The sequence below is a fragment of the Takifugu rubripes genome, chromosome 8 (genome assembly GCF_901000725.2).
Source record: "Takifugu rubripes chromosome 8, fTakRub1.2, whole genome shotgun sequence".
Taxonomy (NCBI): domain Eukaryota; kingdom Metazoa; phylum Chordata; class Actinopteri; order Tetraodontiformes; family Tetraodontidae; genus Takifugu; species Takifugu rubripes.
Window position 1 is genome coordinate 2,968,257 of NC_042292.1, and position 20,203 is coordinate 2,988,459.

The window sequence follows — 20,203 nt, forward strand, 5'->3', positions numbered from 1 at the left end:
TTTACTTCACACACACCAAAAAGCTCACGAACGCTGACTCATATCAGGGCACTGATTCACTAAACACTCCTCCTCCTAATTGACTTTTCCGGCTCAATTAAAGGGCCCATGTGAAGTTTCAGGTGCTGTGAATCACTCAGGAATCTTTCAGTCACTTTTAAGGTCGGCTTTGAAAGAGATAATAAAGGAACCTGTGTTTTCCTTCACAATGGTGACCAAGAAAAAAAAAGCTTGCAAATGGGTTAACGAGACTGACAGCTAAACACTAGAACAAAGAAAAAACCTGAGAATTGACAACATTACTCCGAGATGACACACAGCTCCAAGCATGGTTCTAAGACTGGGTTACTTCCTGAAACTCTGTCATGTGGGTTTAAAGCCACGCCCCCTCAGAACATCGCAACAGAGCTGAGGGAGTTCTCTGGGTGTGATTTGCAATAAACTGCACATCCCCTAAAAGTAATTAGTGCTGCCTCTGCTGCTTTATTTAAATGTATTTTTGTTTTGTTTGTTTAAATCTGTATTGCATGACATTACATTTGGCATACAGATAGAAAAAAACATACAGATAGAATAAGGAAATGTAATATCTGTCACATCTCAAGAGGGATTAAACCAGCACGTGTGGAGTGCTGATGCCTTAAAAAGTAGATTTTCATTATTATGGGACCAAAAAGCAGAACTGGAAACTTTATAGGCTCCTTTTTCAATATGTAAATTTATGATTGATGTTCTTATATGAGCCAGGTGTTGTCTTTAAATACAGCTTTGTGTTTATTCCATAGGAATTCCATGTGTCAGGGCAATTCTCCTGGGGGGGGTCAATATAATCAAGTTTTCTTTCACCTAAGGTATTTTAATAGCAATTTATTGTCCAAGTCAGGGAAGCATGGCATGACAAGGACAGAGGGAAGTCACATTTATGACTTTTTAAGAGTGAGTTCAGGCCACTGCGGTAACACTCTGCCTGCAGCCACCATGCCAACAATTTATCTGCAGCCACTGTGCACAATTAGACCCTGATACAATTGTAATTCACAGTAGTTAAGAGCTTGGATGAAGAGCAGGAGGCGAGAGGCAGGGAGGATGAAGAGGAATTAAAACTCACCCACGATAATTGTGCTTTCTGGCATCTGTCATCTGTCAATCAACGCACGCTTGCCTCTTCAGCCACGGTGCCAATCACTCCCCACCGTGTTTCTGCGGCTGCATGAAGCAAATCGCTTCCAGTTCTTGGGGTTGTTTGAAAAGTATCTGCTCAGTCGGTTGAGAGCCACGTTAGCGGTGTTGAGGCTGCTCCTTCCTCCTGCTGTCATCCAGCTGAAGCAGGGCACCACCAGGACCCCAGACCGGTAAAATCTTTGCTGTTATTAGATTCAAACCCTCCTGATGCTGCTGTTTGAATTACATGCATGTGCGTGTGTGTGTGTGTGTGTGTGTGTGGGTGTGTGTGTGTGTGTGTTTCTTTCTCATCTGATGGTATCTCACACAGCAAGGTCTCATGGATGGATTTAATCATTTATAAGCATTTATAATTTATTTATCACCTATTTATAACCTTTGTTGAGAACAGGTCACGCACATTCTTTGACATATCTAAGCCCGATGAAGCTTCTCGTCAGACGTGAGATATGGTGACCCTGGTCGAGTGCTGTGGTATAGAAATGGGATGCGTTTGGATGCATCTAAATCTAAAAGACAATCACATTAATACTGCGAACTGTTGGAAACTGCTACAGTTTCACATGTTTATTGCCATACAGACAAAACTCACCTGTACAAATAGTTACATATTGAAATATATGTAGTCAAAGGAAGCTGTAAATCATTTAATTCAGCAAACTCGACCCACCGCATGTATGAACCAGGCACTACTCTCTGTATTTCAATCAATTCCATGTAAGACGTATTTATGGATTACCATCATCTGAACAAGCATCAGAGGAAGGGCTTGAACTTGTCCCAGCAGTCGTGATATATCACCCGTTGTGATATATGCAGCGCACATTCCCTTTTCATAGTCAAATATACAACAAATGTATACATTAAAATAAATGAATGTCCTCATAATAACCCAAGATGTTTAAAATATACGCGCACAGGCTGGTTTTATGTTGCGTTTTTTATATACTATCATCTAACAAGTAACCTATGACATCTCTAACGTTGATATATTGAGATATATGTGTCCTAAACTATGTTACATATATAGGTTAACCTGTTCTGTCAAGTTTGATGGCCTGCTGCTGCTACTTACTTCACCTGAAGAGATAAATGACACAAGTGTCCTTACAGGCTGTAAGAATTGAGATAAGTGTCCGCAGCTCTGCTGAAAACACAAAAAAAACGGGGGGAGAAAGAATCAACTTCAGGTGACTCGGAAATGTAGGTTTTTGCTTTTAGTGCGCGTGGGTGTGCACCCGCATGCACACGATTGATGCGTAGGGGTGTGGAGTGGTCAACTGATGAGGCACTGTGGAGGCTGAGAGCTCTAGAGAGTGCTGTGTGGGTTGGAAGCCTCCTCACAGTGAAACGTGCACACGCATGCACACAAAGCTGGAGGAGGTGGAGGCTCGCTCGCCTTGCTTGCCTGCTTTTGCCGGCTGTCCATTGATCAGGAGAGGTTGGCAGACTTAAAAGATCAGTGTGGAGAGCAGCGAGAGAGAGAGAGAGAGAGATGGAGAGGAGGATAGAAAACCAGGCAAAGCGAAGTGTGGAGGGATAGGAGACACAGGGAGAAATAAAGAGGCAGATGACGGCGGCCGGGGTTGCTCTGGGAAGCTTTTACAGACCTGGAGGGAGCCTGGTGGTAAGCTTTCTGTGTTTTGCATGCCTGCAACCAGCCAACATTTGCGCCTGCATGTCTGCTCCGCTGCAGGGGACCGAGACGGACACGTTCCCCACTGCAGACATCACACTCTTTATGAAGGAGACAAAGCAGCATCGCGCCGCAGCATTTCATTCAGCATGTGGCCGAGGACGGCTGCGCTTGTTCCGTGTGCTTGTGTCAGATGTCGGAGTGATTGACAGCTGCACTGCTCCATCACATCCGCGCATATGTGAGACAGACGCGCTGTGCGCGCTGCAGGCAATTCTCTTCTAAAAGAAAGAAAATTTAGATAATACTATACTGTCTCCATATGTAGGTTATGTTCCGCAACAGTGTGGCGGGTTTGTACTTCCTGTGGTATAATGAGAACGTTTAACACAACTGCAGCTGCAGGCGGTGGTCAAAACAGACCACAATAAATCAGTATTTCATCTGAATTAGCGGGGGGACTCTGCACACTAAAGTCTCATGTGCTGAGCTACAGCGGCTGTGAAAAAACAATCCTGGCTGGTTAAAATGGCGATAAAGTTGAATTCAATTGGGAAATGACTGAGACAAAGTAGTACCCTAAAATTGCCTGTGTGTGTGTGTGCGTGTGTGTGTGTGTGTGTGTGTGTGTGTGTGTGTGTGTGTGTGTGTGTGTGTGTGTGTTTGCGGGAGAAGGGAAAAAAATCAAATTGATTATGTGTCTTATTTACTTGTAAATCCTTTTTGTAATCTGCCCCCCTTAAATCAGAAACGGAAAATCAATATTCAAATTAGTATTGACGCACCATCAGCGCGCATCTCTCTCAAACGCCTTTCAACTCGCTCTTTTTCATTTTTCATTTTCCAAATTTCATAATAATTATTTTACAACACACCGGGGGGGTGGCCACAGAGGTCCCCGGCCCCTACTCTGTGCACCAATTGAGGCAGGCGGCGGTAGAAGAATCCTTTATGATATGGAGGCAACACGCGTTGACGTGTCGCGCTGCGCTTCCGACCTATAGTATCGGTATGAACTTCAGCGCGCACACACACGCACACACACTGGCGCACAACACTCTCATGGGGACATGCGGCCAGCAGACGCAGCCACGGTAAGTGGAGCCAGTTTTCTTACGGCGCTTTTATCTCTCCGGAGGGTCGAGCTACTCCGTGCGACCGCGTCGTTGTTTATGTTGTTGACGTTATTTGGTGAAAGGGTAAGTTTGGTTTAGCACTTTTCCCCCCTCGGTCCTCCTCACCGATCGCAGGCTCGCTCCGCTCGGGTTGCGCAACGCGGCATGTGATCGCAGCGAAAAAAGGTGAAATCATGTTGATGGTATCGCCTTTATGAAAGTTTCTCGATTAAGATTAATCGCCAATTCATCGCGTCAGCTTTCGCCTGGCCATGTGGGCTTTCGGGGGGAGTTTTGGATCAACTTTTGGGTTTTTACGCGCTAAATGGCCGTGCTTCCAAACCCAAAAGTCGAATTCGTGGAGCTTTACTTAAGCGTTTCATTACTTTAAAGGTAAAAATTGCTGTTTAGTGCCCAGTATGTGTGTGCGTGGGGGCAATGCGCAAAGTGTGTGGTCTCCAAAGCTCTCTCCACCCCCGCAGAGACTCATGGTTTGCGCGAACGCGCGCGCGCGCGCGCACACACACACAGACTGTCACGGTCGGGCTTGGAAGTCCCTGGGTCTCAGGAATGCGCCCGGCGTTTTCTCTGTATTTTTCACATTAGGAGCCGTTCGGGAACCGCTCGCGAAGCCGAAGCATGCCGCACATCGGCGGCGGCAATTACGCACTTCCGGTTACTTCCTTCATAATAAAGGTCTATAAAATGACACGCTTAATGGGCGTCATATGGCCGCAACGTGATTGGCGTTTTCTTTCAATGTTTGTTTCTTTCATCTATACGTAAAGTAGCAAAAAAAAAACCCAAAAAAAACAAACTCAAATTTACATAACAGCGAATTCTCCTTGTGATTGTTTTGGTTATTTATACAGTTTTCCCATCACAATTAGAAAATAAGTAGTCATGATTTTTTTTCCAATAAAATAAATAGCAGTCCTTCTTCCGAAAATCATGAACAGATATATATTGTAGCAGCTGGATTCCACACAGCTTTTTTGTGTGGTTCTCCAGAAGCTTTAAGTTTTATCATCCCGACTGTTGTGTTGAATAAAGCGGTTCTTTAGCAGATCCCCTCTCTGTCAACTTCCAATGCAGCGCAGTGATTTACTTTTGTTTTGTTGTGCTTTTAGATTCGTTAATCATCCGGTTTGCTCCTGCTCAATTCCGTCCAACTTGATGCTGCAAGGCGTGCGGGTGGGGTGGGGGCGGCTGGGAGGGTGGCGGTGGCTCTGCTTGGAGAGGAGAGAAGGGGGAATTCTTGTGTTTTTGGTATGCGATTACCCAGCGGAGAACCCATGACTGAAGGGAGGGGGAGGAGGAGGAGGAGAGGGGGGCGGAGGAGTGGAGTTGAATTTAGGATACATTCCTCGCCTTCCTCTTTAAGTTAACCACATTATTGGTGCCGCTGACATGTTTGTCTCCTCACATGACACCCATCAGATCCCAGCTCAGGGGGGAAAGTGCTCAGTTGACCCATCTATCTATCTATCTATCTATCTATCTATCTATCTATCTGTCTATCTATCTGTCTGTCTGTCTGTCTGTCTGTCTGTCTGTCTGTCTGTCTGCCTGCCTGCCTGCCTGCCTGCCTGCCTGCCTGTCTGTCTGTCGTTTCACTCATTTTATGTCATAGTTTACAGGTGACTCCAAAAACGACGTCTAGACTATCGAGTTAGATTAGTTTTCCCCCCCCCCCCTTAATTTTAAAGGAAATTTGTCTTTATTGCATCCGTTTTTACCGATTTACTTCCCAGTGAAAAGTTTCCCAACACGTTATTCAAATTCACCCGACACCATCTTCTGTGTAGGTGCTCTCGGAGCTCCGCCATTTTGGCCCGCTTGTTGCTTCTCAATCCATCACCGACGTGCGTCCTTCAGCGACGCCAGTTGCTTTCCCATGAGTCCCAACCTAAAAGAGGGATGAACCCAACCTGGTCAGGGCTTTTTGGAGACAGCGCCTCAGCTTCCCACCTGTCTGCTTGCCCTCCTGTGGCGTGTCACACACCTCCGCACTGCCCTTAACCTTAAGAAATACAGTGACATTATATCTGACATATTAAATTGAGGCTTGCCAGATTTGCATAAAACCAGCGGCACTCCGCTCGTTCTCCTGCGTCTTTGTCAAAAACCATAATCACCCACTCACTAATGACAATCACAATAATGGACTGCTTGCTGGATTATACCACAAAGTGGTTTTAGCCTGCATCTGCATAATTGTTCTTAGCATCTATATGCCTGTGGGCTGCGGGGCTGCCATTAGCTGCTGCGGAGAAGTGAGTGACTGATGGAGGACTCGATGCCTGAAGAACAGCAGAAAATTGTGTTGCACCTGTGTGGGTGTTTTATGTATGTGCGCATTTGTCTGGAGGCATCTAAATACACAGAGCTCAGCCGATTCCAAGATTGCTTTTACATTAGATCAGATCCCTGCGAAGACATGGGAAACAATCTCCCCCAAAAATGCACCAGCTACAAACTGTTACAGTAGGAACGCCGACCAGTGACCCACTGGCGCGTCACTGTATTCTCTTTAAAAATCAAAATGATAAAAACAAAGCAACCTAAAGCCCAAGCAGCATCTGCGTCGCCCCAAAGCCCAGTCGTTAGCACCCGCCCAGATCTACATTTTCTGCCTCCTAAAACGTGGAGACGTTCTGAAACGGACGGTGTCGGTGAAAACGGGTCACATGACTTCCAGATGGAGGGACTGGAGCTGCGTGAGCCAGACCAGCAGCTTAAAAAAGCCCATTTTTAACACGGAGCTGGACCAAGCAGCAGAGGGCTGAGGCGTGATTTTTGAAAACAGAACCGTGGGGGTGCTGACCGATTATACCAGACTACCTGAGATCTGCTTGGGAGCTGCTCTTAACTTCATCTTCTATTCTTCCTCCTCCCAGAGCTCTCTTGAAAGCGGGCCAACACATACCACACACAAAACGATGCTGCCTCTCTTTGCTAATTACTCTCTGTTGCCATAGCAATGGGTAGCCCTTTTTTGTTATCTTGGATAGCCCATCGCAAACAGGGATGGCATCGTTCTGCTGAGGTGTTTGGATGAGCGGATGGGGGGTTTAATCGCACGGCAGGGGCAGCGTTCTCGAAATCCGCCATTTGCTAAAGAAGAAACAGACATTTATGTCAGCTGACCTTTGAAGAAAAATGTTTTCATGCATTTTCCACATTTCCCAGAATGCCCTGACATCTCGAGGTTAAGAAAAAGTCTTCCTTTTCTTATTTAAATGCAGCATTTTTCTCTTAAATCTAATTTAAAAAAAAAAAAAAAAGATTGCACTGCCTTCAAAAAAAGCTTTAACTGAAATTAAAAGTCACCTAAAACAGACCCAGAACACAGGATCATCATGCAACTTCCTGAAAAATTTCCGCACCTCACACACCCCCACATGCAACCACCCACAAGAGCGCACACACACACACACACACACAGTCTTTGTCCCACTTCAAGCACAGGTTTCCTGTGGGCGGGGCTCTGTGTCGCGATGTCCAATTGCTGCACAGTTAATCAGTATTTAGTTCATACAAATTTAAACTCCCATTTAATTTTTAAATAACAATTAAATTCAGAAAAAAATTCAAATACGTTTATCCGAATAAGCCAACTCGAGCTAGGATTAAAGTTTTGGTGGCACCTACTGGTGAGAAGACAGACTATAGCATAGCGTTGACAAAAACATGACAAAAAAATGATTCCCAGTTTATTGTTGTAGATACATTTAGAAATCAGCGCCAGAATTAGAGCTGCCATTTCAACGATTTTAGCCAAGTAGGCTAACCAAATTCGCATTTTTCGGATTACTGTAGCAAACATATTAGAAACCATGAGACCCACATCAATATTTATCAATATTTACTAAAGTAAACAACTCTGGTATTAAAATGCTACTCTCTGGACCTTTAAGCTAAAGTTCCCAACACACACAATATTTCCCATCAACCATATATTTTAATAACTACATATCGAATCTTCAAATTCAAAATCTTCATTTGGGACATTTAGGCGATCAGAAAAGAACCATTTTGTCTAAATTAGCCCGTGGCCGCCCTCAGTCATTCATCTGTGCTCTGGATTGCACACATAAATGAGTCACGTTGACACAGTCACACCTTGCTATATATAAATGTGTAACTCAACAGGTCCGAGACTTCCCAGTCATGGCAGCTACCGGTACATGGAGGGGAAAACAGCAACACCCGAGTGTGTTGGCGTCTGCGACGAATCTGCATAAATAAGGCGGTAGTCTGGAAAAACTGGGGAGGCAGGGAGGGTTATGGTGGTCTGGGCAGCACTCGTTTCATTGCTCATCAAACACAGGAATAATAATAATAATAGGAGTTTTAAAAAATAGTTTGAAACATCGGGTTTTGTAGCTTTCACTAATGGAGAGAGCAAAAGTTAACAAATTGTGTCAGATTTAATAAAGAAACTCAAGGTACTCATGGCAGAGAATCTATCATTCTTCAACTTATTATTATAATCACTTGTCCATATATTTGGTTGTTTAACACAACATATTAAATGATGTAAAAAATAGATAAATAAATTGTAGTTGTTGGATTAGAATTTATGATCCACCTTTCCTCTACATTAATGATTTTATGAATGGGCAGCAGAAGAGCCTGTGATTGGCTGAGAGGGAGAACCAATCAGGGAAGATCATTTACAACGGGGCGGGAGAGGATGAATGGACGGATCACACATTTTAGAGGTCAGGCTCTTGTCTGTGTGTGTGTGTGTGTGTGTGTGTGTGTGTGGGCCTGTGTGTGCGCGCGCGTGTTAAATGCTAGTGTCTATACATAGCTGTGGGAAACGCATACAGACAATCGGCTCAGTTAAAATTAGCAGTCTGGGCCACCTGTCTACCTCTTACAAAGCCGGAAATGGAGAGATGGAGGGAACAGGAAGGAAGGAGAGGGTGGAGGAGTGGGAGGAGGGGTGAGGACAGAGGAGGGAAGGCATTGATCAAACTGCTGGTTTAGCTCATTGCTCTTTCTCTACTTCCCCCCTCCTTCCACGCTGCAACACAGGGAGACATTGTTTGGCGGTCTGGACTGGGGAGGGGGGTTAGTGTTCCAGGCCAAGCAGAGTTCACATACCTCCTTGCTGGATCACTGCCAGATTTTACAAAGGATATAGGTGGATGATATAGGGAGAGCAGAGTTAAAGGATTATACCAAACTTACTGAAATGGCAGCAATTTTCCTCTGACCTCATGCTGGGGGAGTGGGGAGCTCTTTTAACCGGACAGTTTCCTCGTTAAGTAAAAAGACAAGCTAAAACGTTCCCCCTTATTTAAATGTAAATACAAATATGATGCTCGCAGTAAAAAAAAAATCCTCCTTTGCCAACATTTTATCCAGTGGATATTTCATCTGGAAATGCCCCGCCCTTATTTGCAAGCTAACTAAGCTAAATCACAACCATACCTCAATGTCGCACCACAATGACACCGTATTCAAGTCTAAGTGAAAGCGGCTGTTAGCTATTTGGTTACTAAATAGAGTTTTCCGGATCGTATGGAGAGTTCTGATTGCTGAAGTATGTAGATCTGACACATTTTTATGAGGGTATGTGATGCTGGGACAAAATGGCTGCCCTCCTGGTTCTGCCTCAGCATACAGTGTCCACGTAAGAGTACATGTTCACCATTTCCAACACCACCGCCTTTGTCTTTGCTTACACCACTGTATCACAAACGTTTTGGTTTCCTGCCTTTGTAATTTCAGACAACCAACGGGAAGTGTTCATCTTCTTAACTGATCAAGACTTCCTGTTCTAAAACTAGTATCTCGTTTCCTCGAATCATGACTTTTCAGCCCACATTTGGTTTTGTTCCCGTGCGCCTCTGCTAAAATTTTGGGGGCGCAGTGTCATCGAGAGGCAGCACCGGCTAACAAATATAGGCCACTATCCACGACAGCTATGCGACAGCAAGACAGTTCAGTCGGTGCTTCTTAAAAATCAAATAGTCGTACAACTGCTGCAAAAATCTCTCGTGACTACAGCTAATCTTTTCTCTCATTTCTGTCACAGGACTCATGCCAGACTTCAAATGGCAGATGGGACCCCCCCTCCCCCCAAACGCCACCGCCATTGCCACAATCGGGGAGTCATCGGGAAGGCCTCCAGTGCCCATCTGCGACAGTCAAAATGGATGCAGCAACAGCCAGGATCAGTCGGCCATCTTGCTGTGTTTTCTTTACTTGTTAGAACCAATTGTCTGGTGCGATGCTGACAAGCGCGTAGGAGGAAATGGCACCGTCTCCACAGGCACCACATTTTCTATAGTGTTACAGAAAGAGAATCAAATTCCAGATGATTAAAAAAAGAGAGCAGTGAAGGGAACTCAAATGCTGGCGGTAGCTTGCTATTATGTTAACGGCTTACCTTGATTGAGTCTACTGATGCATTAATAGCTTCGATTCATTCAAATTTCAAGAAATGTTGCCCATAAAGCTAAAGGTATGGCTAACCTTGTACTTTTAATGTGTAATTAAAGCATGCTATTAGCCAAGCTCAGGGCTGCCCAGGTTAATTAGTAAGGGCACTCGTAAGACAAATACCCAATCTGGTCAAAGGTATACCCCAGAATTCAATATCTGCACATAAATGCCAGCTATGAAAAGAACAATGTCGTTACGTATGTGGCACACGTACGTAAACGTGCACCTGGGGAAATAAGCTCGCTTCCCTTTGTTTTGATCAAAAGGCATTCAGATGTTTTCCAAGGATGTAGTTTATTCTGCCATATTTGTAACGCGACATTTTTATTGTCAAGCTCCGCTCGTCCGAATTTCCCAAGGCTCTGCTGTACTCGGGCATCTGGGCGGCCATTTTGGCTCTGCAGAGAGGGCGCCCGGCAGTTGCTCAGTAGTCAGTGTAGATCCTGTGGGGCTGTCAGCAGCTACATCTGGCTACTGGGTCTCCGCTGGCGGCCATTATTAAACAGGATACGATGACGACACAAGCTTGATTTCATGATCCAACTATGCTTTTGCTGTTTTGTAACTACTGAAAGTCTTTGAATTTCTTAGCTCCCCAATATGATTATCCTGTCTGTATCTTCTCCTTGTGAATGTTGAGGAAATCTCAAAGACGCTTTCCATCTGCGAAGAGGATTTTGACTCGCTCCTGTTGACGTGTGGTCAGTTCTGGACCTGGCATATAGTGTAGGATTCTGTGTGTCAGTCTACAGCTACATTGTCTGCTGGGTTTCAGGCCTCTGCACATTCCCATCCCAGTCTCCCCGACTCATACTTGTAAACGATATGATATGCTCCTGTTATTACATTTCCTGTCAATAAAGACTTATTTTTCTGTATGCATATTATACTGTTCCGTGTATGTTACCGTCTGGAATGATTTTGACACTTTTATACCCCTTTATTCCAAACACACACCAGATTTAAGATGTGACAGAAATTGAAACCTTCTGATTCATCAGAGCTCACAATTTCACTTGATTATCGTGAGAGAAATTAAACAGATCGAGCGTAGCATTCATTTTGTGTCCATTTAGCGTGTGATAGAAGTTTCAATTGAATAATCAACATGAAGCCCTGAATTTGTCAAAACAAGTGAAACTAATAGTCATCAAGCTGAAAAGGACAGTAAAACTATCGTAGCGGTGAAGCCTGTACATGAATATAAATGGAAACGATAAGGGTCAGAAACAATTCATGCTTAATAACATCTAGACTTCCCAGCTATTCCAGACAAATGAAACAAGGTTGATTGAAGAGTGAAGTTTTTGATCAATCGTCCATAAGACAGCCTCAGCCGTGCTTTCTGACGTTGTCACGGATCATATTTAGATTAAAGCTACACGAACATGACGGCGGAGCTTCACAGCACAGATGGGGACGAGCAAATTAAAGCGAAGGAGCAGCTCGGGATGATGCAAAGAAATGGAGAAGTGAGCTAACCTGGCGAGCTTGAGAAGACCTTCGGAAAAGCCCAAAGACTAAAGACCTCACCTCAATACCGTGCTCAACTTCAAATAAACTAACAATGTGTTAAAATCAGGAAAAATTGTGTAATCCTGGCATCGTTTCCGCCCCCCCAGATGAAAAAGGCTTTTTAGCCGACTACAGACCTGTCAAAATGGTCCCTTTGTGCTCTTTTCTATTGGATCGACAGAAGTGTGGATTATTTGACAATTTTGTGTTTATTGAGTCATCATAAAACATTCTTCAAACAATAAAACAATTTAAATGTCTGTTCCTGTACAATGCTTGCTAAGCAATTTTATTTATATATAGAAAATGTAAGAGGAGTTGTTAAAATGACAAACCTCCTTCAAATTTAATGGCAGGTACTCTGGAAAAAATAACAGCATTCCATCAACAAATATTTTCAAGCAATAAATATGTATTTATAAATAGTGTAAATTTACATCAAGATTAGAAACATAATGAAACAAAAAAAGGAAAATCACAAATTAAACTTTCGTCTATGTGCAACCCATTCTCTTTGTGACTTGGCTAGTAATTTTTTTTTTCCATTTTAATTTTTTTATACCTAAGAAACAAACAAAATATAGTTATGAAACACAAAGATAAAACAAAAGCTGTTTTTAAAAAAAACAAAAAACAAGAAAACCACCTAAACTCTTCACATTACATTTTTTTGGGGAGATTTTGCTGTGGAAATAGTTTTAAAATTACCATCTATCATAGAAAAAGACTAGTTAAGCTAGTGCTCCATAGAAAGAAAAACAAGACTGTGGGGAATTCTAGAAATCAAACAAAATTTTCATCTTCTTACCAGAGTAGAACAACAAAAGAGACAGAATAGGAGACAGAAAGCGAGGAGAGAGTCAAGTCAGTAGTCTTACAGGTTGTGATGCCAGTTGTGACAGTTAACAAATATCTACAAAACATTTTTATCACCAGTAAGAATCCTCCAACTGTTTTCTGATTAACCTCCACTGAAACGGGTCAGAACCATTGTCACAAGAGGGAGTTGAAAGGAAGAGAGTCCTGTTGTGAGCTTGCTGGCACCTCCTACCCGCAGGAGGGCGGGGCTCCAGTGCTTCAAAACAGGTTGCATAGACAGACACTCAGCCACCTCAGCCTCCAGCCATCGCTATGGAGACAAGCCAATGTGGTGGGAGGATGGTGGGTGGTGGAGATTTGGGAAGGAGAGGGAGGGTTGGCGACGGCCTTGGCTTTCCTGAATTATCAGAAATGGTCCATGTACGTACAAGGTTTGTCCTTTTTTGTCGCTCAATCGCAATAGTTCCGTGTGTGAATGTGAGTTCATGGCTCCACAACAGAAGAGAAAGAGACGTCGCCTAATGTCAAGATGAAGATGAATGAAGAGGAGGGGCCTGGGGAGTACGACCACACAGAGGAATTAGTCAAGGCGTGGAAGGTGGCTGTTTTAGGCAACTTACAAATGCAGCACAGCCGCCAAAAGCAGAAGACGCGTTTACCTAAATTCAGGGTAAACATTAAACGTTACTCAAAATATGACCATATTCAAAACTATGACACTGATGCGTTGGTTTGGTAGTGTTGAAAAATGTTGGAATCAGTAATGTGACAATCTGTTACTGCTCTGAGGTTTATTCTTATTTTCAATCACGCCGCTGACACACATTAACTGATTGTTTCTGTAGATGGGAGCAGCGTCATGAAGCGTTAACCTAAAGGCTGAGTGAGAACACTCAAAGGCATCATTTAAGATTCAGTTAGAATTCAGACCACGTGTTCCATAGCCATCCCTCCTCTGTGACTTACTAATGAGAACTGGTCGTAGACCTGCATCAGGTCCTCCATCCTGTGCTGCTCTAGCACCACAAAGTCATCCAGGGTGGCGCTGCCTTTCCGGGCGCAGTCCAAACAGTGAATGACGTGCTGCTTCTTGGAGAGCAGCTCGCGCCGCACAAACAGCAGGTTGAACACCTCCACCTGTGGATGACGCAGTTCATTCAGACGACAGCGGAGAGGTGACGGAGACGTCTCAGCGCTGCGCTACGCACCCATCTGCAGCGACTGCTGACGTGTGCATGAACACACCACGCTTCACCTAATCTATTCGCATATCCAATGACTAGCTAAATAAGGCAGAAATGAAGACAAAATTCTGGACCAATAAAAATAAAGCTCAAATATAATTGGTTTCAAACCAACACCAACAGAAGCACGACCGCCATTTTCCACACCGGCCGTTAATAACAAGACTTTTTTTTTTTTATCTTCAATACTTGGAATTACTGTGAACCGCTAACCCAGAAAAGTGAAATCTTGTTAGATTTCACACCTCTCCTGCTGCAATGTTCCCATTGCGTCTACTGACCTCGCAGATGGTGCAGTAGTGGGCTGGCTCCTCCCTCGTCCTCGGCCTGAGCGCCGTTTCCTTGCCGGCGGACACCAAAGCTTCCTTCACTGACTGGCACTGCTTTAACGTCCGCAGGAGACAGTACCTAAGGCGGCGAGACGGGTGTCAGAAGGAAAACGTCTGATGCAGAAACATTTTAAAGTGAAGGGTTATTGGGCTCACTTGATCATCTCAAACAGCTTATGATCCGACACTTTGATGTTGCGTGCCATGTTCCAGGAGAGGTGCACCATGGGAACCATCGACTTGACGCTTTGGAGCTTGTTCCACTCGTAACGCTCGACGGCCAGCTTGTACTGGTGGGCTGGGAGGGTAAAAAGTAAAGCACGCAATGATGACGCATCCATAACAGGAAGTATCTGTAAACGTACAACTTTCCTGACAGATTCATCCGTCAGAGGTGAAAAATAAAACCCTGCTGCAATCACTTCAGCTAAATCAGCTAAAAAGGTCAGTAATCAGCTAAAAACATTTCTAATCATCATAATAAATGTCAACATCTTATACCCACAATAAGATGACTTTTGACACCTGGAAGACTTTTAGAAAATGAAGACTTTAGTACAGAATGAGGGGAGCTGATATTTAACATTTTTCTAGATACATTTAAAAATGATTTCCTATTTTTAACTTAAACATTGATCAAACTAAATCTTCCCTGCATTTATAACTCCATTGTTTCACAATGAGTATTTAAGAATCACTGCCAGGACACTGAAGAGGATGGCATCATTCATAAAACACATTTTTTGGTGGTTAGTAACATAAAAAAAAACACTATGTATTTAGATTATGTTTCATTTGCACTTTGTGTTTCAACCTTAAATTTAAAAACTCTATGACAGGCATCCCACAATCCTTTGCTCACCGGTGAGAGGCCCTACATTCCATGCAATATTGTTGCACCAGCCGATGGCCTGCACCCAGTGCACCGTGCCGGCGTTGAGCCACACCAGGTCTCCTGGACGCTGGATGAAGCGATAGACGGGCACGTCGGCCTCATACAAGTCCTCCAGGTTGGGCCACCATGAGCCCATCAGGAAGTTGATGTTATTCCTGAATGTGAGGGAAAAATACACTGATCCAGAGACTGGCTTCATGTGCATGTTTACAGATTAATTCTTACTTATTCTTACTTTTCACAGAAGTTACTCATCACGCCCCAGTAGGGTTCAGGGACTGCGAACCATTCGCAGTCTCCTGGTCCGATGTTGATGTTGACAGCACAGAAGTTGTTGTGTTCCTGGTGACCTGAGAGACAAATGCAAATTTGGGATTTGTAATTGCCTGAGGAATTGATTAGTTTACTTCGCACACACCACACCATAAAAATCTACTTTGATTCTTCCTTCATTACTTTTCACCCATACATGTGTAAGGGTTTAAACCAGGTGCTCATTAAGTCGATCGGCGTGGCATTAAAAAATATCAGCCTATCATTCATCCCGTCACTTGATTGATATACAGGGCAACCAGTCAGATGACAACTGAATTTTGACCTTTAGGTCCGCTCATGCGCAAACAACGGCGCTCAGCTATTCAGCGAATTACCTCTGATTTTAAGCCATCGCTAAAGCTTATGGTCAGAAAAATGAATGAGGGAGGCGGGACCAAGTAAGAAGACAAAAACATATCACTTTCATACGGAATGAGAGGTGGACTTTTTTTCACGATGTCATTTTCGAAGTGCGTTGAAGATTATTAAGTACATGAAGATAATTAAGTCCAAATACGTTCCACCATGACTGATGAACATTTGGAGGTGTGCTTTAGACTGGCTGTCAGCAGCTGCTGTCCGGACTGCATCCCTGGCTGATTCAATTCAGTGCAAGTCATCAAAGTAAACTTAGGTAATTACAAAAAAAATGTTAAGTTAATTATGTGTGTTTTGCAAAATTGGCTCATTCGGTTATGCAAGGTACAGCAACATACATTGTACAAACAAAGAATCCTCAATACATTTGAAAATGAGATGTTTTGCATTTTTGTGGTGGGTAGATCATTTTGACTTGGTCATTTTCTAAGTAGCTCGCATGCTGAAAAAATGTGAGCACCCCTGGTTTAAACCCTGTCATAGTTTCAACCCTTTAAAATATTAAAAACAAACACCACCACACAAATGACTTTTACTTTGTGTTGGAGGGTGCAATCACCTGGTATTCTGCTGCCGGGGACTTTCATGTACAGCTGGACCGTGTTCATCCCCAGGATGGTGTGGCCCACATGGCTGAGCAGGTTTCCAGCAGACACGACTCGAGCGAAGGCCGGCAGTTTACTCAGCTCCTGCAGCTGCTGCTTCCACCTGGTGGAGAGAGCGGGCAAAGCTTCGCATTAGCCTGCCATCAGCTTCAAGGCGGGACAGTTGACAGCAATACTCACTTCCTTTCATCCGATACGTCAATGTTGGTGCCAAATTTGATGTGCTTTAATGGGCCTCTCCGTTTGTGTACAATGCTGCAGACACACATACGCAAATGGTCGTTTTCATAAATGATTAACACTGTTGAAAAATTGAATGTGAAACGTACAAGAAAGACAGTGTTGCAGCTCAATTATTAGAAAACAATCATGTGCAGCACAAAAAAAGATATTGTTTTTAAATTCTGAACCGTGGGTTCAGAAACGTGCACGTTTCTGGTTATAAAACATTCATCTAATGTCCTGCTACAGCTACTGCTCAGAAAAACACATCGACAGTAGTTTAAAATGTTTTAAATGGAAAATAATTGAGAACACGTGCACTTTTTGCAAATTGTTTTGTGGTAAAAAAAATAAAACTAAATCGGTGCACAGAGAAATTAATGAGCGGTTTTCTCCCCAAACTGCTTTGAGATAGAAACAGACCGATGTGACAATTTAAAAAAAAGGTAAAAATAACACCATAAACCACTCAACACCAAAACCAGGGCTATTTGTCCCAATGTGCTGTTTGCAGGTGTGTTTCTGCACATTGTCAATGTACTTGCCAGCATTTTAATTAGTCCTATCAAAATTGATGTTAATTGTGGTGACTAATTGAAAGCATTTCACTCCCAAGCAAAGTAATTAACTGTTTGTTTACTTCTGGAGGCATAACCTTTGGACACATGTGTAAGTTAATCAGGCAAATCAAGCCATTCTGGATAAACTTCTAGGTGAAAAAAAATGGCCTGGTGCGTTATTAAAAAAAAAAACTAGTAATTTGCACTGTTAATGAATTTAATTACCACAGAAGTATTTCTCTTTAGCACCTTCACGCCAACACAAAACACCCTGCTGAAAATACCTCCATGGGGCCTCACCAGTCTACAAGCTTAGCACACGTTAACCAATTCCTTGGTTACTTGGATAGTTTAAAAACTGTCATTCACTTTGTAGCAGGAGATACCCCTTATAATCTACCTTCAAGAGGATCATCGGGTCAAAAACACCACAAAGGACATCGCTCTCACGGGGGACCACTGTGAGCAACGATAACCGCCCCTCACAGAGCCTTTGGTTGATAAGGACTGGACTCTGCAATTGTTCACATCAACTGTGAGCAAAACAGAGGAGCGACGAAATACTGGTGCACGGGTTGAGCATTTTTGGATGTTGCCTAACCGCATATTGCACTGACAGTACTCATAACATGGTTGCAGCTGCAAGGCTACTTCCACTTGAACCCCTGCCTGTCCACCCCTGTCTGCCAAGAACGGTCACAGTTTCCCATAACGACAGTGGATTTGAAAGTGTGCTGGCCAAATGTCGCAAGACGATCGGCACTTTAAGCATCGTCCATCTGATGCTCCGGAAAGGAACAGCAAATTACACATGGACTTAATCAATAATCACTTGTTCAGGATGTTCCGCTAAAATGGAATTCTTTGCTAGAGATGGTCAAGAGCAACAAATCTCCTCTGACTAGCACGGCATGTGCTCCTTAAGAGACAGAGCACATGCCGTGCTGGTCCTGTGCACACAGATACCCGTCAACCCCTGCAATCACAGTGTCTTGTAAGAGGTTGTTTCACTCTCAGGACACACCGTTCAAAACAACCAAGCTTTGCTGTCCCCTAATAATGTCAAGAACCTGGTCCGCCTCAGTAAATGGCTGATGGCACAGAAGGACTAAGCTAAATTGTTTCTGTGGTCTAAAAACTATTGAATGTTCTGAACGTTCAATAGCATCTTTTATTCCTTTGTTTATATTTGCACTGCCTGAATGTACACCTTTTAGAAATCTTTAAGATGACAAACAATTTTAAAACCTTGATTTTGGTTGAACATGTTCTTAAACTTGTACTTTTTTCTCCCAAATTTATACTTCACAAGAAAGAAACTATTCAGAGTGTAATCAAAGTCATTAAAATATTTCAATTTAAATATATGATCTGTGTTTTGACTCAACTTTAATTCACATAATATCAACATTATTTTATGTAAATAAATACCTGAAAGTGTAAGTGTAATGTATGCATATTCAGTCCATTTTCAATATTGCCTATGCTTTCTGTGTGTGCATAATTTCTATGTTTAAATGCATATTAGGTTTTTAGTGTGTACATGCACACATTTCAATGTTTACTCTTCTACACAGCCTCCCACAGAGGAGACCACTGTTACAGAAGAAAAGCCTGAACAGCCTGAGGTTCAAGCCCCATTTCTGACGATGGGGCTCGGGTGTTATTCTGTAGATGTGCAGGGAGGATCCACAGATCAGAATCGATAAGCCACACTCGATCCGTGCGATCAAGAACCCACACACTCACCAGATGAATAGCTGACCTCTTACTCGAGGGTCAAAAGGCCGCTTTTGCTGAGGTGGTTAGAGGACAAACTAGTACCTCTTCTGTGACTACACACACTAAATTCATGTCAAACTTATGTTAAATATTTAAATGAGCTTTACCAGTTCTACGTGCATAAAAGTTAATGTAAAGTTCTGCAACACTGACAAAGAACTTTCTAGAAGAGCAGAGAGAAATAAGAACAGAAACAAAAAAACAAACTAAGAGCACCTCTCTGATGATGCAGGCTCTACGTCTGAAGGCTCCTTTAATGCTTTCTTCTCATTTTCCTCCTAAAAACACATAGGAAGCATATTAAACAAGCAACCAATAATGATTGTTTTCAACTCAGACCTGGTGCCATTTTCTTTAAAACAAAAAACTCAAAACTTAATGGAATAATATATCTCTGAATTTATTTTGAACTAAAACATTTGCTGCTTTTGAACCAAAATTAAATGACACATCCCTTTGCTACAATCAGCTCATAATATTGCCAATGTCGCATACAAAACTGGTAAAATGAAATAAGCCTACCAAGATTATATGGGCTGTACAGAAATGTTTGGGGAACTAACCCTCATGAAAGAAATTGCTCAGAATCATCACGTTTCATTAGACTTGGTAACGACATCAGTTGCAGCTAAAGATGCATGACACTTGCTAACCTCCACAGTCTGTGCTGAGGAGTGTTGCCAAGCTTCAGATGAACTATTCGGTATTTCTCAGTGTTTGTGCTTCGGGATGTTTCATGTTTTATTCAAAATGGGTTTTTCTTTGATGGGCTTACAGTCTTAAAGTCTAAGACTACCTGCTGAGATGTAAAACTATATTCAGGGTGAGCTTTGGGTAACAGCACAAATAAAAAGTTCACTGACCCGTAAGGACTCCTGGAAGGACGCAGCCTGATACTGGGCATATTTGGCAATGGTGGTGTGGGAGCGTGCGCTTTCGCAACGCCACATTTTCTTCGTGCCTGCTGGGTCCCAGTTCTCATCAGCAGGCTGAGATAGCTGAGTCCAGACCTCCACCAGGTGTTCTGGGTTAGCTTCAACAAGCGTCTTTGTGGAGAACAGACCCAAGTCTACAGAGAAAACACAAGCAGTGCCAATTAATTTGAGTTAACGTGGATATTATAAACGCCATTGCTCAGGTGAAA

General features: G+C 43.1%; 1 protein-coding gene and 1 long non-coding RNA gene across 6 annotated transcripts in view; one reads left to right on the plus strand and one right to left on the minus strand.

Moving 5' to 3' along the window:
* The first annotated feature begins 3,440 nt into the window (after positions 1 to 3,440).
* On the plus strand, positions 3,441 to 11,277 carry LOC105416757 (uncharacterized). Its single transcript, XR_964693.2, has 2 exons — positions 3,441 to 3,912; positions 9,986 to 11,277. It is a non-coding gene; the product is annotated as an uncharacterized lncRNA (long non-coding RNA).
* An 819-nt stretch (positions 11,278 to 12,096) lies between these two features.
* LOC101067688 (lysine-specific demethylase 6A) overlaps positions 12,097 to 20,203 on the minus strand; it is a 28,505-nt gene continuing 20,398 nt past the window's right edge. For 3 of the 5 annotated variants that reach the window (XM_011606115.2, XM_011606116.2, XM_029840975.1), the window contains 9 exons: positions 19,923 to 20,128; positions 19,276 to 19,337; positions 16,676 to 16,750; positions 16,450 to 16,598; positions 15,433 to 15,547; positions 15,165 to 15,352; positions 14,459 to 14,600; positions 14,255 to 14,381; positions 12,097 to 13,866 (listed from right to left, as the gene is read on the minus strand). In XM_011606115.2, coding sequence (XP_011604417.1) covers positions 13,654 to 13,866; positions 14,255 to 14,381; positions 14,459 to 14,600; positions 15,165 to 15,352; positions 15,433 to 15,547; positions 16,450 to 16,598; positions 16,676 to 16,750; positions 19,276 to 19,337; positions 19,923 to 20,128 — 1,277 coding nt within the window. In that variant the 3' untranslated portion in view covers positions 12,097 to 13,653. The remainder of the gene's footprint in view (positions 13,867 to 14,254; positions 14,382 to 14,458; positions 14,601 to 15,164; positions 15,353 to 15,432; positions 15,548 to 16,449; positions 16,599 to 16,675; positions 16,751 to 19,275; positions 19,338 to 19,922; positions 20,129 to 20,203) is intronic. The other 2 variants (XM_011606117.2, XM_003966446.3) reach the window with 1 other exon arrangement.